We start from the raw sequence: 26,325 nt of genomic DNA, 5'->3' as shown, positions 1-26,325 counted from the left end.
AAATAATTATTCTCTAGCCCACTGAAAAATTCTGCCTCCTTGGATTAGATCAAGAAGCTTTGACAAAATAATGGAAAGAAAAGATAGTAGATTTATGGTATTAAAACATTTCATTCAACAGTAAATACTTTTCTCCTAAGTACTTTCCCATATAGATCTGGAAAAATGTTTTGGAACCCATTGTCATACACCAGTGAGTTCTATACCAAAGAACCCTACAAAGCAAGTTAATCAGTTTTTAAATGCTTCTATATCTAAAGGTATTGCTAATTAATTGGATAATTTGACAATTTGCCACTCCATACTTATAGATTCTTTCATTTTTCCCCCTTCACTTGCGGTTTTGCTTGCTGTTTTCCAGCCTATGTGCTTCACTTCTGGTACTTCTATGAGAATTTAAAATATTTCTGGCACAATGATCTCAATTAATCCAAATGCTATAGCCAGATGATATATTTTCTCCCCCTCATGAGAAACCCAAGCACATTCAGCATTTGGAGGGAAGGAAATCTTCTGTGAGATCAAGAAAGTTATTTAAATAATTTGATGATAAAATTAAATGTCTGTCTACAAAGGGAAGCTATTTTGAACAAGGAAGGTTACCAATGCACAAAAGCCATAAACTACCTTACACAAACTGCATGTCAAAAGTGCCCTGAAAGGAAGATGGTGTGGAGAACCATCCTGTGAATTGTAGGTGCTCATTCATTTCCCAGGTAGATTAACTCCAGGAACTCCTATACTCCAGTTAGAAGTGAATCAGTGACTGCTCCCTAGCAGGATGTCCCAGGACTCAGGCAAGCACCTGCTTAATTTTAAGTATTGTATGCTAAATTTTCAGTATACTGTTGAAATAAAGCTTATGCTTAAGTATTTTACCTCAACAAAGGTGCTGCCCTATACTTCCACAATGAAAAATTTGAGGACTTCATTTGGTGTCATCTCAATACACAGAGTAATAAGATATGTGTGGTCTCAATGAATGTGGGGGAAACACTGAATCCATTGCACAGATTAAATTATACCCTCTAAAATATTTATAGACAGGTCAGTCTGAGCTTGTAACCTGCTTCAGAGAAGGTCATCGATTTTAGTTTGTATTTTAAGTATAACTGTTTTGCTGCCAGCAGAGAGGACTGACACTGACACTGCCTCAGCTGCTTCTGAAGCACTGAAGCAAGGACACTGGGAATTTGGCAGGATTCCGAGCCACTGAGATGAATGGAGGTAGTCAAAGTCTTTCATGAACTGTTCAACACTCTATTGCCATCTCATGCTACCTGGTGGATAAATGTATGTGGGACTACACCTGTTTGCAGTTGGAAGGTTGTTTTTAGAAAATGCTCAGACCTGAAATGTTGCATTTTTTCACTATGAGTACATATTAAACCTGTGAGATTGAGAAAGGCAAGATAAGGCTTGCTGCTTACCACTGACAATGTCACCAACTCACCAAATACGCCACTGCACTTTAAAATGCCTGCCTAAGACAGACAGGCATTTAAATAATCAACCTATTAGTTAATTTATAATTAAAATATGTCATATTTATTAATTTTAATACTGAAAAATCAAGTCAATTAATGAATATAAAGAATCACAGTATTTAGAATTGCAGAAGAAGCTGTATTAATGACAGCCTTAATACACTGGAAACTGTGGCCTGAAGGTTGCAGGTAACAGAGTTCTCACCCCAAAGCAGCAGAGTACAAATGGGATGACACATTGCTTTCCTCATCCATGTATTGCCTCAAATTGCTGATAATGTGGGAAATGCTGAGATGTAACTTTCTGGATGTTGTGCTTACCATATCTACATTATAAGGTTATGCAGGGTCTTCCTATTCTATGTGTAAAGAGAAAACATGTGTTAATACCTTTTCAGGGGAACTGCATTTTCTTTATTGTGGTCTTATGTTTACCTTTGATGTCACTTAAATATGTCCTTTAAATGGTGGATTCTAATTCCATTTACCCCCTAATGAAAACACCTAAACAATCCCATGCAGGGGCTCAAAGGAGTATGTGGGTGTGCAGGTGAAGTCACCTTCAGACAATTAAATGGTAGAGGAGAAATTTATGGGTTTTCTTGAACAATAAGTGTTCTTTATGGATTTATTCTCTTTCATTCTGGAATTTAAAGAGCATATTTAACTTTTGTTGAATAAAAGTATAGGTCAGGAAAATGCAAATTACGGGAAATAGGGAAAAATGGGACTATTTTCTGAAAACTGTGAGTACTACAAACAAACTTCCAAAAGGTAATGATAAAGAACTTATATTCAATCACTTTTGAAAGTAAACAAGAATAAACTCATGTGTTATCTAGTGCTGAATGTCAAACATGCAAAGCTATGTCTGGCTGTTCACTGAGTAAGTTTTAGGACTGAAAAAAGACTGTTTATAGAACCTGGGAAGAGGAAACTAATATGGATTTCAGGTCAGTGATTGGAGACAACTAGTTGAAGGCAAAATAAGTAATTTCTTGATCTCAGAGTGATTTTCAACACCAGTTTTCCAGCATGAGAAAGTCTTAAAATAACTTACTATCTCTCTTTTCCACGGAGAAAACTCCTCTAAACACAGCAGTCACTATGGTGCCTAGTACACCATCTCACACTCTTTCAGACACCACTAAATTCAGTTGCAATCTTCTTCAAAATCATATCAGCAGGAAGAAATGATTCCCTAGTTTTACAAATTACATGCAAGGGCTTACAGTGTGCCCTTAGGGTTTGCTTTCATCAGCTTCTTTGGGCTCAAACTCTCACCTCCTGCTTCTCAGTCACTGGAGCCTGGTGACTGTAGGGAGAGAGGAAAAATCCCCAGAGCCAATGGGAAAATAAACAATCTCCTTTTGCTCAGCTAACACTGGAAGCAGAGTTAAGATCCCAGAGCTCTCATTCCCACGGTTTTGGGAAGTTGCTTTCAAGAATTTTCATTTCTGACAAGGATGGAATCCGGCATGCCTGCTTGAGATGAAATTTCTGCCTTCCTCAAATATACCCCAGGAGTTCTGCTTTAATAAAACTGCAGTGGCACTACCTGAAGTGGAAGAAGTTGTACTGCATACAGAAAAGGTTATATATATATATATAAAATATGATGCCATTTATGATGATGTTCATAGAGCTCAGGAGAGAGTAAGTTGTTCCCATCTCAGTTTGTCAGACTTTATGAGCAATACATTTGTCCACTCAGAGCAAATAAAAACAAGATCAGGCCTACATTCTTCAGTCATATGAGAAAAATAAAACAATCTAAGTGAAAAGTGCATATAGCTCTGAATGATACAACGTTCATGCAGTAACCTTTATATTAATTAGCACCCTTTAATTCCTTACAGAGTGCACTTCATTTATCTATGAGCACTCAGGCTGCCTTTCTAAGACAGGATGGACTATTTCCACTTTGTTAGTACATATTTGTAGCATGCACATGAACAATTGTTGAGATACTTAATGATTTATCACGAAAAGTGCACAAAAATTGACTGGCAATTTGAAGCTCACTATTTAAGTGTACTTTTTAAGTTTACAGCATGAAATGAACTTCATCCAACTCTCAAAACAATTGATTACAACTAATTTTGCTTGGTAAAAAACAGATATAATTTATTTTATTGAAGGAAAATGCATGGTAGCTTCATTAGCAGAAAATAATAAACTGTAATTACATTTGCTTGACCTACAGAGAATGCAAACTGTGCTGTGCTTCTTTGGCAAAATGCACCATGCAAGACAACAGCAACCAAAAGTGGTAACAATTTAAATGGATATAATAGCATCCACATGAGTTCATCTTTAATATTACTGAAAATGAATCAGTATGCAATGTGAGTAATTATTCATTATATTCATTGTAATTATGAAGCTGAGTAACTACTCATACTGTCTCATTGAACAGTGTTGCAGGGGAAAAAAAACTGAATTAGCACAGCAGCACTAAGCATCTATATTATATAAATGCACTCATTTTGCACACAGATTTAACAGCAGGAAAAGTAAAAAGGGACCATGATAATCTTTGATGTATCCAAGAAGTACAAAGTTTTCTGAAAACAAAGGAAGGGAAGGAAAGGACAAGGGAAATGGATTACTGTTTGGGTTAGGGATGTTCAGGATAGAAACAAGATGGTAATATGCTTAGCATCAAAAGCTTTCTCTGACAAAGTCACTATGAGTTTTTATAAAATTATTTTCATATAATCAGCATAATCTTTCTTACAATTAATAGTTCCTTATTGAAAGTCAGCAAAAAAATTATTTTATAGAGAGTTTTTTTTTAAGATTTACTGGCCGTTTAACTTTTATAGAATAAAAAATCCCTTTTGAAGTTAGAAGCATGCAGGCTGTACTGTCCTACATGTACGTCCCTCTCAGTTCACATTGCTCTTGCATGGTGCTCCAGGCATGAGACTTTATTCCTAGACTTTATTCTAAGAAACAGGGGCCTCTTCTTCCCCACCCAATTCCAACAGCCTTTGGGTAATTAGGTACTCCATACATGAGAAGTCCTAGGCAGACTGACTCAAAAAGTAGTAGTTTTTTGTCCTTATCAGTCCATCTGCTCTCCTTTTATAGTAATGGTGTGCAAAAAAGTCTTCCTCTCACATCTGTGTATATTTATCTGTGTGTGTGTAAAAGAGAACAAGAAACATCGACATATCATGAATTTTTAGATCACATGGATTTTATGCAGTAGTAAAACATGCTTGATACAGCAGAATTATGTAGCTTCTGAAATTTCCAACAGACAAATTGTCTTCTGTAAATATGACAAGCAATATGAAAACCAGCACTGTGAGGCAGAAGATATTCCCCATACAACACCTCTACAGGCCCTCTGAAAGAGTTTAGTGTATTGGCTATTCACAGGAAATTGGATGAAATGATAACCCACCTAAGTCTTGGTAAGGAAAACAGGAGGAGTTTAGCTAGATAGAGCTGTTTGCATCAAGATTAAATAAATCAATAGAAACTACTGATATAAATTAGAGTATTGTAAACAGAGTGCATAAAGAGGCTATTCATTAGAAGAATCATTGGCAATTCAATTTGCCAATTACTAGAAGAATTATCAAATAAATTAATTGAAAGGAAATCTCAGAGATTTCCATGGTGTTGCCTTATCAAATACACATTTTGCATTTATCCACAATAAAACATAGTTATTGATTCTCTCCTCAGTCTAACCTATTTCTGCTCACATCTATGTCCTCCACTTTAAAACTCTCATTCTGTCATTTTGAGAGACATCACACTTTCTTAAGCAGCCACCTGGGTTTGAGCTGCCCAGAGCCCTGTACCACTGCGTGCTGGTTCAGCATCACCTGAAGACATCACAGACTCACAGGCTGGTGTGGCTTGGAAGGGACCTTGAAGATCATCAGTGTGAACCCTCCTGCTGTGGGCAGAGACACCTCCTCTCTAGACCAGACTGCTCAAAGTTCCACCCAACCTGGCCTTCAGCACTTCTAGGGCTGGAACATCCTCGGGATGGGACCTGTGGAGAAACTGTTTCACTGCAGGTGGTGCAAGCATGGGAAGTGCACTCTGCAGCTCACACGCCTGGAAAGAGCTGCTCTGAGAAGAGCAGGATTGGGGCTGATCCTGCTGCCTCTGACAATGGCCTGCTGGTGGTAGGTTGTCCATTTCTCCCTCTCAAAGACTCCCCTGCATCTGATTTCTCCCTGCAAACACCCAAAGACTTTACTTGCTGGGAAAACCTGCCAACTCCATTTATTGTCATGGATGAAGGATTCCCAGGCTGCTCTAGCAAGAAGATACAAACAGAAAGACTGGGTGAGGAGAACAAGAGAGGGTGGAGGAACAGCAAAGAGGCAGCACAGTGGGAACGTGCTGGGTGAGGCTCTGACACACCATCAGGAGGAGGAGGCTGGGGAGGGCAGGAGGCAGCTGGAAAAAACTGTGAGCAGCACAGCATGATACTGAGAGCTAATAGGATGTGACAGGGGCTGTGAGAGAAGTATGATGAGGCAAATGAATGTAAAGGATAAGGCTGACAGGAGACCATTGCGTTTGAAGGCTACCCTTATGATGGCAATCTCTGGGAAAGGGGGGCTAGAGGAGGCAGACTGAAGCCCTGCTTGCATCAGGGTTGCAGAGATGGTAAAAAGGGCTCAGTCAAATAGGCTGTACTTAGGCAGTTTTAGAGCTTCAAGTGTAAATTGTGTTAGAAGTGATAAATGCAATTTAAAGTGCATATCTGCCTAGTAAGGTTCATTTTAACAACGTAGGTTAGAAATACCAAGGAATGTTTACTTTTTTGCATCTACTCTTGTAAGCACTGTTTTTCTATTACATTGCCGATAAAAGCATCCTTAACAGCTAATCACATATAAAAGAAGTATGAACATGTAAAGTAGGAGCCAGGAAGAAAAAGAATTGCCCCTCAGACATGAGGATGAACTTACAAAATAGGTTGAAAGTGTCTACCATAGAAGAAGAATTCTACAAAAGGATATTTAGTGCATTGAGATTTGTGCTATATTACAACTAGGTTGTAATTAAAAAAATCTGAAGAGATGTTTAATATTGCCATTAAGATCAGACTCCATAGACATTGTGAATTATGTTTAAAAAGGAAAAGAGCCTCCCTTGTAGTCCAACAGCTGATTTAAACCATCTAGGCTTCCAAGTGCTGGGAATAGTTTTTCAGTTAGTTGATAGGCATAGGAGACTTACATGCAGGAAACGGAGTTTTGTGTTATTTTAATTTTGATTTAAAGGTGATTTAGCATATTGCAGCTTTCAAGTCCTATAAACCATTTTTCAGTCAGCTGAGATTTAAGTCCCTAGCAAGATTAATTGTAGAATTGGGATTAAGAGATTCTATAAATCACTCAAATTCAAAAATACAGCTAGCTGAATACTAGGATGATAGATATATCCATATTGTATCAGCCACAGCTAAATTGAATTGACACTGTAACAGACTGAATGTAGTCAAATATGAGAGTAGAAGTTATTAATAAAGATTTTTCTTGAGGAAAATGCAGACTCCACTGCAGTGACAATTCCTAGGAGGAAAGTTCTCTTGAAGAGCATTCATTTTTCTACAAACATCTGGTGTAGCTTCCTGATTTGTCAAAGCTTCCTGCTCCAGAGGGAGAGTATGCAGAATAATGAAATTATTGCCTTTCCTTCAGTTGTGTAGTGTACCCAAAGTTGAGGTGTTTGTATTGTTGGCTAAATTTTAGAGGATCTCGGATCAAAGCCTTGCATACTTGGGGAATTCACTGATTTCTTGTGTGGACCGAGGACAGAAATTGAGGTGAAATTCTTTCTGTCAGACCAGGCTGACTAAAAGATGTGATATCCCCTACGCAAATACACTTGGACATATAATCACACATGTACACCCACAGATATGCACACACACATCCTCCCACAAGAGACATCAAGGCATGGCTAAATCCCATTCAATACCCCAAAGAAGAGCTTTGGGGTGCTGAATGGGATAGAGAGAGAGAGAGACCTTTAATCTGTTAAAGCCAAAGGGTGACCTGTCTGAATCCATTAAGGATGAAAGGAAGAGAGTTAGCAGGAAAATGAAATCTCAAAGGTATTTATAAAAAGGGTTGACGGGGTCATTAAGCCACTGAAAAAAAATGTAAGATTATTTCCTTGGCATATCACCTAAGCATTTTTATTCATTTCTGCTCTGAACAGGGCACAGCTTTGTCTATTTTTCAGTCCCTTACACTACAAGGCATGTGCTGTATTTTTGGGCTGAAGTGAAACCTCACCTTGTGACTGAGATTGAAGCCTCAGCAGCATCTGGCCTTCAGCAGAAAGTGAGCTCATCACCACATCTATGCCTCACTTTGTGTGTTCCATACCTTCCTTCTGCCTGGCAAGTCATAAAACCAATGTGACACTGAGGATGCAGCCAAGAGGAGAACAGTGATTGTGCAGCCTGCCTGCTTTCTTGCTGACTCAGCCACCGAGGTGCTCAGCTCATTTCTGCAGTGCTACAGCAGCTTCCTCACACTGGAGGCAAGGAAATATTTTTAATTGATTAGAGCCTCACAGAAAGCAAAAGCTAATTTGTTAGTTCTCAGAGAAGCTGTTCTAAAGATCTTGTTTTCTGGTTGTAGAGCTAAATCAGAGTTGCAGAGATGGGCTGGCCCTCCATCACTCCTATAAAGCTGCATTGGTCACACAGAGGTGAACTTTTTCGGGGAAGAGCAACTCCCTCTGCGTGAGTGTGCTGCAATTGTGAGTGAAGCCAAACGCCATTGATTATAAGGAAAGCAGAGCTGAAAAGGTCAATGACCTCTGGCTCAAAAAATTTGGAGTCCAGTTTCAAGGCATGTCACAAAGCTGAAATACTGAAATAGACCCACTTCAAAGAGGAAGAAATTAATAGTGTGAGAGCAAATTACACTCTACCTTACCACATGGTTTGTTCTGTGATGGTAAAGAGGAACTTAATTTGATTCTATGATTGTGGTGTAACTTTGGAAAAACACTGACAGGTAAGGACAGACAAAATGAAAACTATGGATCCATAGGGGAAAGACTTGGTGCAGACTGGAAGGGAAACCTGATGACAGTGACATGTTGTTCTACGAAACCTGAAATGTGAAGTGGATACCACAGGAGAATTAATGTGGAAAATGGAGATAAAACTTGAAACTCTTAAGAATGTTGGAGGCTACAAAGGTGCAAAAATGGAAGGTATACTTGAAAGTGAAAATTTGCATAGATACTTAAACAAAAACTGAATGAAAGAGTGATTCACTTTGTTTTATGTGGCAAAGGGAAACTAGAGAAGCAGATTAACTATCTAGAAGAGCAAATGAAAATTACTTTATAAATTTGTTAAAAAGAAAAAACAAAATATAAAACATCTTTACTTGTACAAATGTGGTCTCTGTTGTTTATTTAATTAATGTTTTCCAACATGCAACAGGGTGCCCAGTGATCAGAAGAGGCATCAACAGTGTTTATAGAAGTAATCTGGATCCCTCAAAAAATATCAAGAACTTTGTATAGCACAAATTGAACAGTGTTTACACCACAAACATATTTTAATGATGCTAATAAAAGTAAAAGACATACACCTAAAATAAATTTTCAATGCATTTTTCTTACTTGAAAAATTATTTTACCCTCCTCAAGATCCATGTGTGACATACACATAAATGGATGTGATAGTGGAGTGCACAACATCTGAGAAGAGATAAGGAAAAGGGATCTTTCTGCAGATTTTAACACACTATGGATTAGGCCCCTTAACAGTGAATGTGTTATGTGATGTGGGAATTTGGCTTTGGAAGCCCAGGCTGGGACAAGTAATTGCATCTGGGAAATAGAGTTTTTGTTTCTTCCCAGGTTTTTTGTGGTCACATTTTTGGAAGATCAATTTTGACAGTACTTGTTTAAATATTTCCTTACTTCATAGTGAATGAGGGACGAAAATGGCCCACAGAAATCTCAGGAGTAATTTATGAATTCAATCACAGTGAAAAATGTGAATTAGACCCTTTCTGCTGTTCTTAAAGGGAGGTAATCTTCCCAACACTCAGGATACATTTTATGTCTTTCTCAGTACATTTCACAGTCTTGTACTTTATCATTAGGTTTTTTAAGATGATAGAGCCATAAGGAGTTAGAAAAAATTAGAATATAACTACAAAGAAGTCTAAAATCATCTCTGCCCATAACCCTATAATATATGATTCTGAGAATAGCACAAAGTATCACAAATATCCTCAACCTGTGGAGAAGTAGAAGAGATGCCAACACCCAGTGACACAGATAGCAGCGTACTGTGAGGCCATGAGGTATGTTCCACGTACTCAGGACCTTTCTTTTGCTAGAGATCAGCTTGGGGAGAACATATTTAACTACCCTTTCCCAGCAGTGCTGACAGGCAGCTACCTTATGATAAGCAGTGGTTTTCCCATGCTACTTAATTAAAGGGATTTCCCTAACTATTTAATTATGAATAAATTTCATAAGGTCTGGAAATTATATATCTAATGAAATAGCAACAGTTTGCAAGGTCATACAGCAGGACTGAAAATAGGGGTCATTTAGAACTGTGGCTGAAGTGAATAGTAAGAATCCATGCGTTCAACACAGGCTTATGACACAGTTATATCTGACATTAGTCCCCTGTGCACACACACCCATTACTTTTTTACAGATGACAATTCCTGTCAACATAAAACTGGTCGTTTACTGAGACAATATGGCATCATCAATTCTCTTATTCTTTACCAAGCAATACATTTGCATATGATTTAGATGCACATATTTCTTACAGTGACAACTGGCATCAGGATAAAGGCAGACAATCAAATCTATTACGAAGCAGGACAAGAACCACCTCTTTGCTTGACATTTCATTAATAAGCAATGCACATCTGCATTACTCATGTCTCAAAATAACACAGTTGCCGAGCACAACTGAGTGCAGATTGAAAAAGACTTTACCTTGTGGTGAAATGGCAAACTGAACCTTCAATTTCTATTTTAAAAAGGTGTTTATTGCATACACTGCCTCAAGATTCAACAGGCTCAACAGAGAGAATGACAAAAGACCTCCCTGTAACTTGTCTGTCAGAGCTAGTTCTTCTGTATTAGCTCTCTGAGAGAACTTCAAGCTCTATTTTATATGTCATAAAGCCACTTTATCCCCTAAAAATTATGATTTTTAGTTTCTGGGGGGACTGAACCCTTCACAGGAGCTAGCACAAACAGACTAAGCCCAAGAAATAAGTAAATACACAGGACTTGCTAAAACAAGCCTTGTCCAGACAGTGGGCTGGACTGGGGGGAGGTAGGCAAAACAGGACGGGGAAGAACAGAACAGGATTGACCCCAGCTCAGCATGCCCAGAGCTTTAACAAACTGAAGGAGATATTATAAAATTTAAAATTCTTTCTTCACTGTGCAACAACATCTGCTTAAATCTGAAACTGTGCAGTCAGCAAGGTGTACAACTGCTCTAAGACCCCTCAGTGACATCAAGGCTTCTATAAACTGGAACACTAAAAATGGGAAACAAAGTTAGACTGCTATACTCACCCATCTTTAGGTTACTGGCTGGGAAAGTTCAATTTACAAAATGACAAGTGCTTTGCATTCACATCTCTCATTTGTTTTACAAAACCTTTCCTGGTAATATCAATGTTATCTACTACTGTAAACATTACTATTGTGGCATTAAAATTCTATCTATAGGTACTTACATTTCAATAATCTACTCAAGTAATCAAATAGGAATTGTCTTCTCTCCCTTTTAATGCAATATCCTTCTATAATAGATCAACATGGCACACCCATCCTTTCATAAATGCATCAGAAACAAGGTAAATATTTTTGATCTCATAGCTCTTTCCATGGGGGTCTTCCAGACACATTCTCCAGAGTGGCAAGGTGAACAATGCACCTCTTTTTACTCTGTTTAATGGAAAACAGCCCCATCAATTTATTTGATTCTATTAACAGCTCTGTGGGATAAATTTTCCTCTTTTCTGTTCCAATTATTGAGCATGTGTGCTAAGATTTGCCCTCAGTCTTCCAGATAAGGACTTCCAAGCATCATGCATCTCACATTGGTAATTCCTTCTCTCTGTAGACCAGAGGATGCATTTTAGGAGGATGTTTGCCTTTTTTATAAATTACACAGGTAGTTTGCAAAAATCCTGTGATCAAGCAATAATGTCCCATTCTGAGATCCTCCAGCAATTATTACTACTGGTTATAGATGATGCTCTGTATTGCCACATTCCACCCATTTTGGTTTTTGCAGTCTTACTAACCACTAGATTTTTCATGTTTGACATTTCAAGTTAATCATAGTAATGATCTGTCACCTATATGGTATTGATACAGCTCTCTGTTTCTGGCTGGTATCATTATAGACAGCATTATAAAAAGAATTCCTAAGGATTTTTGTAAATCTCTGTCACTCTAGTTTCTGGACTTCAGTGCCATATTTTTCCACATTCTTCCAAAAAACTGATGTAAAGCGATTACTTATAATATCTTTCACTTGCAAATACTATATGGGGTAGTGAAATAGGTGCATACCTTTGTCCAGACAGCCATACAAGCCTGGTGAATTATATGGGTGAACAGGAAAGATTAAGTACCTTCAGCTACATATAAAGGGTGCACCTCAAATATAAGCACTTTCATATTAGAAACAAATCCAAATTTAAAAAATAGCTACTGGAAATTATGCAACCTTTTGCTAAATAAATCCATATGGATTCAGCTATACTTGCAGCATGCAAACAAATTGTAGCCAGTTATTTAACTTCCTTATATCAAAAGAATCAAGTTTAAAAATTCATTATTGTTTTGAAAGTTTTATGTTTCATCCTAAAATGATATACCAACACACACATTAAAAAATATCAGCAGGAGAAGACTCCTATCAGACTTTGAATATCCTTCTACTAACCTTGGGTGGTTTAAAAGGATAGTCCGGTGAAAAGGTTATGTCAAGGAAGAAAACTCCACCTTCATATACAGACCCTGGAGGTCCCAGTATAGTTGACCTCCATTCATAAATGTTGTCTCCTTTGGGTCCAGCACTAAAATAGAAAACAAAAATATAATAACCACATACAATCAAGGATATACTGCATCAGTTATACTCTACCAGTAGTACTGCTGGTTTTGCTGTAACACCAGAAACTGAAATTGTGTATTACATTCATTAAGTTATATAGAACATGCATCTGATGTCCTAAGCTCTGTCAGAGAAGTGATATATTCAGCCAGGAAGAAGTATTAAATCACATCATAAATTATTCAAATAAGCACAGAAAAATTCTCAACTGTCTTATCTCAAATATTTTAGTGGGCAGATGTGAAGTATTTACAGTACAAGGATACAGAGAGTTTGCTGAGATGTCTTGTCACTGTCTTGCTTCATGAGCCATCCTATTTTCACCTACCTCCTCATCCACCTACCTCCCCAGTCAGTAGCAGTGTAATTACACATATTACACAGCACAGGCTGTACTAAAGAATGAGCAGGGTACAACCAACCTTGCAGCTGCACTTGTTCCTAACCTAAGGTCTCCAGTCACTACCACAGAAGGCTGCTTTGCTCTGCAATCATTCTCCTATCTTAAAAATAATATAAGCAGGAAGTGGGTTATGTTAATTTTTTAAAATCCAACAGGAAGTGTTGGATTATGTTAATTCGAAGTCCTTGGTTAAAAACATAGTACTGAAATATAGTTAAAAACATAGTACTGAAATAATATTCAAAATGTACAAAACAAAATCCTGTATGAAACAAGAAAAATCTCTCACATGTGCGGTGAATTCCTAAAAAAGATGAAATAAAATACTAACTAATAAAAGTTCTTGAGCATGACTCTTCTAAAAGCCAACACAGCCTCCTTTCATACAACATAATGCCTGTCCATACAAATATGTATTTTACTCAGGATGGCCTCTAAAAGCATATGAAGACTTCTTTTCTGTTCACAGACTGCTGATTACAGGACCTGAATTTTAATTAGGATCAGTTGGAATGGTGACTTCCAGATATCTGATTAATATTTTTTAGAGGAAGGCAGTGCTGGTAGATATCTCAAAAAATGATGTGGTATTGTCTGAAGGCATTTCTTGTGAAACAGTTCTTGTTATGTTTGCAGTGAAGGTTTCTGCAGCGTACAGGGGTTTGTGGAATCACTCAGTGTGTAGAACAGCTGAAAGCTCTTGGCTATGCTCCATGCCTCACAATGTACCCAAGGTATACAATTATTATACGACATCATGTCATGTTCACTGCTCAACTATTCGTTTTGTTCACTGGAAGTTAATAAAACCTGCTTTCACCTGCAATTCCTTGGGCTCCCTTCATTAAAACTTCTGACTGCATGATTCCCTGAATACAGCTGCACGACTCAGTCCTGTGCAGAGCACTTCATTAGTCATGGTACCTACATCCATTTTCTATAATAGCTGTTAATGCTTCTTGGCTTTCTAAACTACCTTGCCTTCTCAACAATAATGGGTTACAGAGACAATAACATTATGGAACGTTCATTTTCTATCAGCCATAGTAACAAAACTAGCAATTGTTTTAAAGATGAAATCTGGCTTTTTAAGTGGCACAATAGCAGAAGTGTTGCCATCCATATTTCACAGTGTCGATAATACATCAGGTTGCTAGCTGCCAAACAAATTTAATTTACCCAGTTCTCAGTTTGCATTAACCTTTGAATAATAAAGCACAGCTGAGACTGCTGTAAGAAACAACCCAGAGAATGAATAATTAAAACCACCTCCACTGCTTTTACAAAGACCAATCCTGAGTCAACAGGGAAGGTTTAATTGTGACTGAACTAGGCATTAAGGGGCTAATTGAACTCTTTATAAGCCCAAACAAATGCAATCCTGCATCAGTGGTATGGTATACAATGTTCACATAAAACTCCTAAAAAAAATGCAGGCAATTATTTTAAATAGAAAAGACAAGAAGCAAGGCAAGTTAAATTTTACACCAAAAAAGCCCCTAATATATGAAAGGAATCCCTTCTCATTTTCTGTAGGAAAATGTTCTAACACTTAAAGAAGCAATTTCTCAGTCGATGCCAGGAGGTTAAAATGGAAGTGATATAAATGTCATTCCCAGAGAAATGGTCAGAAATAAGGAACAAAAGCTAGCCCTAGCTCTTTTAGAATTAATTTAGCCAGGGGGGAATAGTTGGGACCTTTGTGGGTCTGAGTGAGGCTGACTTTCTTGATAAGAATTCTCTCTGATAGTAGCAGTTTCATACTGTATATTATTTTTATTTGTTTTGCCTATTTATTTAATTGCATTAACATTTGAAATGAGCAGTCATTAATTAGAATAGTTGGAAAATGCTCCATCTGCCAGTTGAACTGTTTCAGCACGTCCAGCTACAAGCCCAGCCTGATCACATTCTGAGGACGCTGATTAACATTAATTGATGGTTTTCTTTGCAAATGAGAGATGAAGCTTTATTAAGTATTATTATTAATTTGAAGAATAGCTTAAATTGTATAGAGTGTGGGAAGACTGCTGTTATTGATGCTGCCTGTTTGAGTGCTTGCTGGCAGCAGGGCTGTTCAGCCATGTGAAATACCAGCCCATGTGCACAGGCAACAGCTGGTATTAAGGGCAACAGCATGCACAGGCATCACAGTTTTTCATTTGTGCATTAATAATAAAAAAAGTTTGACAGATGTATTATCTTTGTTTTCCTTCTTTCTTAATTGTTAAGCCTTTTATTCGTCCACAGTACTGACAACACAAACAGGCTTCACCAGAGAAAATTCCCACATGTGCAAGACATAAGCCAGAGACTTATTCTATAAGGTTTAAAATGCAAGAGGATTTGATTACCCTTCTCTCTTCTACATGGATATCTGCCCAACACACTGAAGCCCAAATGTTTTACATTCAGTCTGATTTATATTCCAGCTCTATTAAAGTTACTGGCAACCAAACCACAGATCTCAAAGAAAGTGCACCAAACAGCTCAGTGCCTGAAGTTCTGTAATCTTTGGAAGGACAGATTCAGATGTGAACCCTCTCAGCAAAAGGCAAATCTGTCCTGAGCTCAGCTGACCCAGGGCCAGAGCACACACGTGCTGCCTGCGACAAGCCTGCTGCTACACGGTCAGCTCCAAGGGAGAGATAACAGTGGCTGGGCAGCTGCAGGTGGAAGTGGATGAACTGTAAGGTAGTTGGATGAACTCCTAGGAGGACAGATCTGCTGTCAGACCAGCAGTGCAGCTTCCCAGTGTGAGCCCAGATGCTGACAACCCAGTGACTCTGCAGGGTGGGGCAATCAAGGATCCAGCAGAGAGGTTGTAGTGTGGCTCTGGAAGTGGTGTTCTCTACGTTTCCAGTGTTACCTCCCAGGCGGAATATGTGACATGGGACCAAGGAGGTGCAGCTGAGCTCCTGGAGACTTGAAGTTATTCATGACTTGCCAAGGGACAGCTGTCTGCTGCTATTATTCTACAGCTGATGAGACCCTCCACAGAGTACTTCACCTCTGCAGAGGTTTGCTCACTGGAAGAGCTGAAATAGGTGGACGTGGAGCCAGTTTTCTTCCAGAACAACATTGGTATGAGTGTATGAAATTCAGGACAAAGGAGTGAAAACAACAACAACAATAAAATGGTCTTTTTATTCCACTCTCCTTTGCCTCTCCTCTATTTCAGTTCTGCCATGGCTTCCCATAGATACTTGAAGGTGAAATGTATGGACATCAGTTACAGTTCTTAGCAAAACACTTTAAATGCTACTAGAGCTGAATTAACTGTGCTTTAAAATATGCTGAATTAAATTTGCTTTAAAATATGCTTGCCACATGGAGTATTTTCTATTCCCTCAATATGTTTTAGGCAGGCATCCACTTGAAAGTAGTGCAGCTAAAAACTACGTGCCCAGTGCAATGCATTATAAACACCAAGCTTTCCTGCATTTAAAATATCCTAAAATATTAAATGCAAAATAATGTATTGAGAGAGTTTTATGAAAACAAAAGCACCCATGAGATATACCAGATGAAAACCTATCTGGAGAAGTTATTAAAGTACAGTTGATTTGTATCTGTCATTTGTATACAAATGTACATAACTTCCAGAGAATAATTTTAAAAAGTGAAAATAAAGAAGGTCAAAAAAATAAGCATGTCTACCTTGATTATCAAGTAGTCATACAAAACAGATTGGTCAAAATAATTTTATCATTGTTAATCTACCTTATATTTCTTGATGAGGTGGGGGTCACATGCTTTCCCAGTGTCTGTGACTGAGGTAGCATAAACTTGTAGTGTGTTTCTGATAAGGTGGAAAATGAGGACTATTTCAGTGTCTTCCCTTCTGTTCTTGGTCTCTGAATCCTGCTGGTATCCACCATTAAAGTGGACGCCCTTTAACACAAGGGAAAGGAAAGCCTGTAGCACAAAACATGTAGGATTTTAACTTCAATGGTTTTCTAGATCTGATACATGAACAGTGCATGGCAGGGAACTGGTCCGGCCAAATAAAATAGGAAAGCACATTGGCTGGAGGCCTTCCTATTCCTCAGGATTCAGAGAGAAATTGAAAGATTCTTGTGGAGAGAGTGAGCTTTTATAACAGTGAAGAATAAAGCAGAACCAGGATATCATACTAATACCCATGAATTCACTTTCCATGGCATTGTCTATAGCAATTCACTCCTATTATTGCATTATATAATCTGACTTGCCTCAGCACACAGAAACACACACCAGAACCAGGCTGCAGTCTGTGGAGGATGCAGTCCCTCTCAGCTATCTCCGCTAATTTATGACAATAGGAAAAAGAAGGACACATGGAAGGCTCTTTCTCTTCCTCATCTTTTATTGCGCAGAGCCTTGGCTTCAACGTTTAGGAGTTTTCCTTCTGAGGAGAGAAGCTCGTTACGGAATGATCTCCATTTCTATGTATTACAACAGTTTCTTGCAATCCCATTTTTTGCACATCTAACAGATATACAGGAGCAGATTCTGCCTCTAGCTGCTTTCTCTGAATGCTTCTGGGAAGCCTCTTGCCTAGAGGGCAAAGTGGATACAAAAGTACCAGAAGATTGGCAAAATAATTTAAGTGCACAGCTGGTGAGGGGAGAAGATGGATGTGGCAAACCAGAAGACTGCAGATTCAGCTTTCAATGAGACGCATCTCTTGAGAAGCAGATATGAAGCTTCATTAAAATAAACTTAGTATACTCCCTGCTCTCTGGTTTGAACACAGTGCCAATAATGAAACTAAGGTGATAATGATGAAACTGACTTCTAAGCAAAAGTCTTTGATTTGTCTGCACCACAGCTCAAGGTTGACCCTGTGCCTAGGGACAACCATGAGATGAGCAGTGGGGCTGTGCTGGGGAAGTGGTTGCTGGATAATCTCAGTCTGGGAAGAAGCAAATCAGCCGCAGCTATGCTGTACATCACCAGGTGATTCACACCCACTTCAACAACCCAGCCAGTCCTATTCAACAAAATGCAAAAAAAAGTGCCATTGAGAAGCAGTGGCATCACAGTCCTGTAAACCACTGCCATGTTTCTGTAGCTTTGCACTGGATACAGGCAGTGTTAGGATACAGATGGTGCCACCAGTACAGGTTATCTGCTGAATTTCTTCAGCTTTTGCCCCAATACTATCTCCTCTGCAACCTGGAAGCCCACCTGACCCACCACCCCTCGAGCCTTATTAATAACACCCTTGTCACTGGCTATTATTCTTTGTAGTGCATGTATTTTCTAGTTTCTGCCTGAGAGTGGTTTCTCCCCCACCCTCTCTCTGTGTGGTGACAAATCATTGCCCCTTCATCATGGTGGATCCTTCCTCACTTCAGGTACTCCTCCTAACACCCTGCTTCCTTTTCCCTCATCAAAGGCCATCAACACATTCTGCTATTTTTGCACCTTTTTCCAGAAGTGAGGAGGGGGTGAAAAATGCTACTGGGGTGGTTTATTACAGTACAGTAATTTTGTTTCCTTCCTTCCCTGGAAAATGAAGAGCCAGCAGAGTGGGAGCTGCAGCGACAGCGGCGTAGGGAAGGGAAAGGGAATCACAGCTGCCTACCCAGATGCTACAGTGATATCAGGAGGTACTTTGGTAAATGTATGTAATAAACAGTTGCCACAGCAGCCAAAAGAATACACTTCTACAAAACAAAAACAAAGAGATAGCAGCGAGCACTGAGACTGCCTGTGGCAATAGGCGCTGTTGTGTGGTTAATAATACCTCTGCTATGAATAAAATTAGCAAGCTGGTCTCCAGGGAGTAAAATCAAAGAACAATTAAAGAAATAAACCGTTTCAGAATTAGAGATAAATGCTTACTTGGGCTATAATATTGATGACTTAAATTTTCCTCAAGAAATAAAGCCACCAATTTTAGAATGCATAGTATTTTTTAAATGTATTTTTTCCCCCTGAAAATATGCTGAAAATCCCAAAACTCTTCCTTTTCAATTAATCAATCAAATAAATTATTAAAACTATCATCATCTCAATTCCTTCATCTAGACAGTGCAACGAAGTGTCACTATTAAAATGCTGGAAGATGCTCATTATTCTTACTAGCTATAATCTAGACCAAACCTGGAATTTTTTCAGCATTAAATTTGAGGCCCAAGAGATCTGCTCTAAGTCCTCTAAGTAAATTAGCTCTTTACTCTAAATGAATTACAATATATATTTACATTTTTGAAGAGTTGTTAATTTTACTTTAAATAAACTCAACAGGTACTGAAAAATCTTGCCTTACCATGACCTAACACTTGAATTTGCGTCTATGATAGATCCAGTATTTTTGGCCAACCTACAATATAAATGGGAATTTATGTCTCACATATGTTGTAATATCAATATTATTAGATGAGGTAAGTATGATTTTTGAGTAGGTATCCTTCCTTAGACTTAATTATTCACAATGGAAACAGGTTGAAGTGATTGGGCCACTTGTCACTCAGAAAGGCTTTGGTAGAGAGAGACACATCAGACAAATCACTTACACCACTTAGTTTCCATTGCAGTGAGAGAATTCAGCTGAAATTTTTGAATCAGACTTTCTTCCAGCTCTTTCAGTTTTCTGACTGAGACCATCTTTCATTAAGGACCATATTTTTCTTTTTAAAGTAGTTTTAGGCAAGCAGCAAGGGAAGGAGGATACAAAGACATTTTTCCAAGTCAGGCTGCAATTCTTTCAAAGTGGTTATATCTTGCTCTTATTATGGGCATTTTTTTGAAGCCAGTTACCGTTTTCATGTACACCTAGGAATCAGTATGTTTGTGGCATACCTGACTGGAAGAACATACAGGAAAACTGATCCCAGTGAGCTGCTAAAGGAGCAATAATGTATTACAGGGTATTGCTTGACATTGCTTCTTATGCTTATTGAGACCACTGGAATTCAGTATGGTACAGCATTTTTTAATTTTCAGTCTTCTGTAGTTTTAACAAGGTATTTCTAGAGGTTTATTTATCATCCAAAGTGAGACGCAGTTTACTTTAGGGTTTCCTGCCTCTTTCTTGCTTGCAACAAGCCTGCAGCACACCTGAACAATGTGCCCAAAGTCTGTATGAAGCAAATCCTTTTTTCTTGTAATAAATTTTATCCTATCACGGGAGTCATTAAAAATTATTGGCTGAAACTGTGAAGCTGTGTTGTCTTTAAAATTAGTAAGTCTGGGCCACATTATTAATATCAAATAGATTACCAATGTAAGTATCACTTAGTTGATTTTGTAATTTGCTTCTAAATAATATTGCTAAAAATTATTAAAAATATCCTCATGCTTTAGCAGACTGATATTATTCAAAGAGCACTTTGATGTTTTATTCTCCAAAGCCCTGTCCTCAGAGCATTCCTGAGATAGAAACCATCATGAAGAGAACTGCTTCTTAATGCACAAAATAGTTATTTATATTATACTATCTACAGCAATTTATTCACTGCAAACACCATTACACAGTGTATGATCACAGCATGCTGAGTATTCACAATGAGATTTTAAAAATGGCAATTTTGTTAAGTATTCTCCGCTTTGTTCAGCTGAAGAAAATTACATAAAACCCTCCACAGAAGGCTTGCCTTGCTCAGAGTAGGAAACAATCATTCGCCTCCTATTACACACCCATGGGCTCAATTCCCTTTTGCCACATCTTTTGTTTCTTTTTCTTTTAAAGTAATACCAGTATCTGAAGTTCTAGCTCTTTTAACCTACCAGAAATTGACTGTATAGTTTAAAAAAGATAAAATATTTTTCAGCCTGATTTGTCTCTATGGGAAATTATATCAAGCATGATTTGTAGCCCTATTTTAGTAAAAGAGAAAACCTCAAGTACCTAGGAATGAAAAACACTACAGAAGAATGAATAGGCTGGGACCTTCTAACATGACCTCCAACCTTGCAAGTTGCCAAGTGATATTATTTCCATGTTACTCCTAATTTGCTTTTCCTTGAGGTTTTTTTGTTTCCCAGGATTGTAATTTATTTTTCAAAACATAACTACCTTCTTAATTTCACAACATTTCCCTTTGCTGACAACAGTTGTAATTCACTATTATCTCTTCTCTAAGTTAATCAGAATCCATGACATGCAACAGTGGGGTGGCACCACCAGGCACTGTATTTTTAAATTTTAAATCTAATTTAAAAGGATGAGGTGAATAAGTGCAGACAGATAACACACAAACCCCAGAGCAGCTGGAAGATTTAAGAGGTGTAGTAGGGAAGAAAGCATTCTTTAAAACAGCACTGACTTTTTAGTTTCTGTGGAAACCTTAGAGGCAATGCAGGAGAGAGGGGTAGACAGGACTAAAGCAGACTCAAACATGCTAGAAAGCCTTCTCATGAATGTGTGGAACACACTGAAAGCTTTGGATTTGAAATGCATTTGATATATTGATTTGATCACTAATAAAAAAAAATGATGGCAAATTCTTGCTTTTTATCAGACATGATGAAAAATGACAAAAAAGCCACACACGATGTATTAGTGATGAATGGATCTACTGAACTTCAACTAACGTCTTTCACTTTGAGATAATGGACTGCTGATTTCATGACAGAAATTTTTTCAAGTGTTATCCAAAAAAGATCTTTACACTACTGTACTTTAAAAAATATTAGTGTAAAAATATACTGCCACAGTCAGACAGTTCAGTAACTGAGAATGATTTAGACAGATTATTTCTAATATGTGTACACCCACACTTTCTGATTATTATAAATGCTACAAGGCAAGGCAGTAGTATCATTCAAGGTCTGCATATTCTCTGTTCCTCAGAAAGCTGCTCTTCTAGGTGATCCACTAGTCATTGAATCCTTCCCCAACTTGCAAATGACTTATCCAATGTCCTCTAAAGTTTAATTTGTTCAAGACTGTAACTTTTAAGAGTCCTTAGGCAGTTGTCTAAATAAGAGCCTGGAAATTTTGAAACCTTATGCGACAAGATAATTTTGCAACTTTTTATTCTGAAGGGACTGATTCTGAGATTTCCATTTTGTGACACTTTATACAGACTTTAGTTTTTATACATAAGCTGGTTGTAAAACTGCTCCAAAATATTAATGAGGGGAAGCAATGAGAAGCAAATTTAAAGAACTATTTACAGTTTATCTCAAGTATATAATATAGCTGTGTAACCAAGTCTGCTCGTGTCCATTTTGTAAACAGAAGAACAGGCTTAGATACAGACCCCCCCTCATTTCAGTGTGAGATTCACACATGCTTACATGTGAAATGCTTGCTTACACAAGGAAACAACTCTTTATTATGCCAGAGATTAACTAACATGATGTTAAACACATTATAAAACAAGTCATTTCCTCCTGAGTAAACAAGCCTATAAAGCCAACAGGCACAGAAAAAGGAAATTTGATTCTGAAATCCATATACTTCAAAAGCAGATTCCTTTTATTTAGTCAATTTAGTTGAGAGGCTGTCTTATTTCTCCACATCTCTGGTAAACAGAAGAAAACACACTTGGAAATTACTGGCAAATGGACACATTTTCACAACCTTTTCCCCTTAATTTGAAATTATTTTCTTACTACAAATATGGAGACCAGCCACAGGTCCAAGGTGAAAGAAACCTTAAAATATCTCAACCCTTGGTTGAGACTGATTGCCTCCATTGCAGCCCACTCTCCGACTTCTTCTGTGAGAAAAAAAAATCACCATTTACAGGCAATTTTCTTAGCAATGTCCAAGGTGTGAACTTTACACCATTTGGCTTACCAGCCAAAATGAACGGCGACAAGCCAGAGTCAGACTGGGACCCAGTAATGTGGCTTCTTTTTAGTCAACAGAATATTGTTGAGACTTTTTAATGTCTCTGGGGTGAGGGGACTTATCTGGCTACATGGCAGGGTAAACTGAAAATTAAATATAAAGGAATTTCTTGTTTTTTCATCAGCGTCATTTTCTCCTAGGATCTTTTGGGAGAGTCTTTAGGGCTAATGTTAGGAGGTCTTCTGTTCTGAAGTGGCTAGAATCTTCTCAAAATCACACCTGGAGTACCAAGTGTTGCTACAGTAGTCCCAAAAATGGTGATGCCACAGACCTCACTATAAGAACAAGATTGTTCCAATGTGTTCTTTCGTAAAGTGGAGCTCACCTGGGACAACTACACGAGGCTACATTCTCCTCAGTACAAACACCTCCACGGTGCCTCATGGATAGAACTTCTGATTAGAAAACTGCTCCTATAAATGGCTTTGTTTCATTCTTGCCTGTATTTAAAAGCAGGATTGAAAAACACGAAGTGCTTCTGAGAAGAATAATGGCAAAATCAGTTTAAGAAAAGGATGCTTGTTTGTCACCTGAAGGTCACAATGAAAGGGAAAGGCCGGGGGGAGAAGAAGTACTCTGCCTCTGTTCTCATGATGGGAAGGCAAACAGCCAGGGTGCAGGTACCTGCTGGTGAAAGCAGTCTTCACCTTAGAGATGGAGTTGAGGAACTCAGAGCTCTGTAAAATTCCTCTCAAGATTTCAGGTGACACTTTCACTACTTTTAGGACCTCACACATGATCTACATAAGAAATGACACCTTATCTAATGAAGAATCAACATTTCTAATTAGTAAGAGGGAACCAGCATTCTGATCTGTAAGTCACAATTAATGACTGTCCTAGAAGAATTAAACATCACATTTTTAAGGTGAGTTTTTTTAGTCACTGCATAGGTTCCCTACATCAAGATAAAATACCAACAACAGTTGAAATGGCCATTATAATTTCTTTGGCAACAACAACTTGGAGTCCTTACTCACACAGATGTTTTTTTGCATGATGAAAATTACATTTGTGTTTTCTTTCCCATTTTCAGTTCCAGATCAACTCCTTGGCTCAGCTGCTGGTGATACCTGCTCTCATCATTGTTTATTTACTCGTAGTATTACAAGTTGTCTGCACTAAGTGACAAGCGGCTGGTCTTTGAGTCAGAGCTACCACCATGAGGAGAACCCCAGAACACAGTCATGCAAAAATTCACAGTGAAAAAATAACATGTGGTATAACCTATAAACATTAGAGCTGTATTACTTATCTTTATCATGTGCTATTGCTTATCTTTATTATCCTAATCAAGCTTGCTTAAATCTTGTGAATTCAAGGAAAACAGCTGGAGCAAATGACTATGAGCTACAGAAGTGTTCATCCTGTGGTCTGGTTCTGTTCTAGCCTATGTGGCTCCTGTCCAAGTTGTTTGTACTTGGAGAATCTTTGCTGGTCTGAATCTAACGAATAGTTTTTTTTACAAATCCACTTCTCAGTGGAAAAACACCCCAAGTCCCAAGATTATCACTGCTGATTCCAGCCCTGCTGGCAATGGATGGGAGGAAAATACTCTGGCTGCATGTGCCAGGTCTTGGTGGAGGCCCTGAGAATGCCATGGGAACACATGCCAGACAGCTGCCTGTCTTTACTGGTTATTCACCCATTAATTAGGGGTGTATCTCTACTAATTGCTGTAACCATTGGTAGGTACTCTTCAAAAGCCCCATGTTTGGTGTACGAGCTTTACATAAAAATGCCCTGGTCTCTAATTTCTAATGCAAAGGGAAGACATGGTGGAGAAAATTCAGGCCATATTACTATTTAAATTACTTGGATATGATCAAAGTCACCAATGGTTCACCTGTACTGCTTGTTATAATTTAGTAGAAACCCAGCTGCCTGAGAAAGACTTAAAATGTACCCCTTTCTGTATTAAGAGGAAAATGTGTTCCTCTGTCAGATCATAGTGAATCACAACAATGTGCATATGTATTCTTGTCACAGTTTCTGCACTTTTACTGTTTTTGATGCTTTCAAAATAATCTTTTTTTAAAATTAATGTACTTGCCAATTGTATATTCTGGAAGGGAGAGCAGCTGTTTCCTCACAACTGTATGCATGGCCCTTTGAAGAATATTTTGTTTATTAATAGTAATCTGTTTTTCATAGCTTCGCAATTTTGTAGATAATAGGGTAAAACACAATCTTCCTTTCATGTTCTCTGCATAGTGAAGAGACAGATGCAATTGCAACAGACTACTTATGCTGAGGGCAAAACTTAGTACTGCTTAATGTGACTTAATGACTAAAAAATGTGTATAATTTATAGATGACATCTACTACTCTGCTAAGTTGTTATTATTATGGTCAATGAGTATTCTTCCCTGCTGGTTAGTAAAAGGATTTGGAATTAAATCTGTTTTTATTTTGTTTGTTCAAGTAGACGCACTGAAAGCAACTGAGCTACCCACATAAGTAATGCAAATGGGTTTTAGTCTTTATTCACAATCTTTTTCTAAACAGAAGCTCACATATAACAAAATATATATTAACTTGAAACACTGGGAGAAAAGGAAAAAGACTTAGGACTGAAGAAAGACTATTTTACAGCTACATAGACATGTAAACACCTCCAGGAACTTTGCTTAATAAGGCCAGCTACTTTCAGCTATCACTTCACTGCCTGTGACAATTTTTGCATGAAAGAATTCCTTTCTCCCTGAGGCAACACTAGCAAGTTAGTGCAGCTCCCTCAAAATACATAAATGTTGTATTTAAAATTAAATGTATAGCATATGGAGGACTGGAGCTCTGCTCTGAAAAGCAACCCCTCACCCACCCAAAGGCACTCGGGTACACAAACATACATCCCTGTGAAACATGGGAAATGTGACTGGGAAAATGTCAGAATACAGAAATTTCCTGTAGATTTTAACTCCTATCAAGACACACTCTTGTGTAAAAGATACCACAGGCTCCACAACTGATCTTGAATAACCTCAGAGCATGATGTACACAATGAAGAAGTCAATTCAGCAGTGTTTAATACATGAGCACTCTTCCCCTTATGGAATACATTACTCGTCTGAATTGATTTCACAAGAATCACTGAGTTGAAAGAGACCTTCAAGATCATTGAGTCCAACCGAGCCCCAACACCTCAACTAAACCATGGCACTGAGTGCCACATCCAGACTTTTTTTAAATGCAATCCAGGGATGGTGACTCCACCTCTTTCCTGGGCAATTCCAGTACTTTGTCACCCTTCCAACCCCAATACAGAGAAGCTGTGACACACAGCTTTCTTGGGAAATGAAGGCTCAGTTCTGTGTACTCCAGTGTAGATATGGGTTTCAGTGATATCGGGACAAAACTCTCCTTGACTTCAGTACAGTGCACAAAAAAGAACATTTACGAACCACTTATAACATAAAATGTGCATGATGCTGTGCCTGCAAATTTAAAATCACCTATTTTAACGAGTCTTGTGGAATAAAAAAAAAAAATCCTGTTTGTATAATTGTAG

At 38.1% G+C, this 26,325-nt stretch overlaps 1 protein-coding gene across 2 annotated transcripts in view; it reads right to left on the bottom strand.

Moving 5' to 3' along the window:
- The window catches only part of LOC110474601 (ubiquitin-conjugating enzyme E2 E2), a 200,422-nt gene that overhangs the window by 23,927 nt on the left and 150,170 nt on the right, over window positions 1–26,325 (bottom strand). For both annotated transcript variants that reach the window (XM_021538105.4, XM_021538108.4), the window contains exon 4: window positions 12,448–12,580. In XM_021538105.4, the coding sequence (XP_021393780.1) occupies window positions 12,448–12,580 (133 nt within the window). The remainder of the gene's footprint in view (window positions 1–12,447; window positions 12,581–26,325) is intronic.

The sequence above is a fragment of the Lonchura striata genome, chromosome 2 (assembly GCF_050655825.1).
Source record: "Lonchura striata isolate lonStrDom1 chromosome 2, ASM5065582v1, whole genome shotgun sequence".
NCBI lineage: Eukaryota > Metazoa > Chordata > Aves > Passeriformes > Estrildidae > Lonchura > Lonchura striata.
The sequence above is the reverse complement of the archived record's forward strand: the minus strand, read 5'-3'. Positions and strand labels throughout refer to the sequence as shown.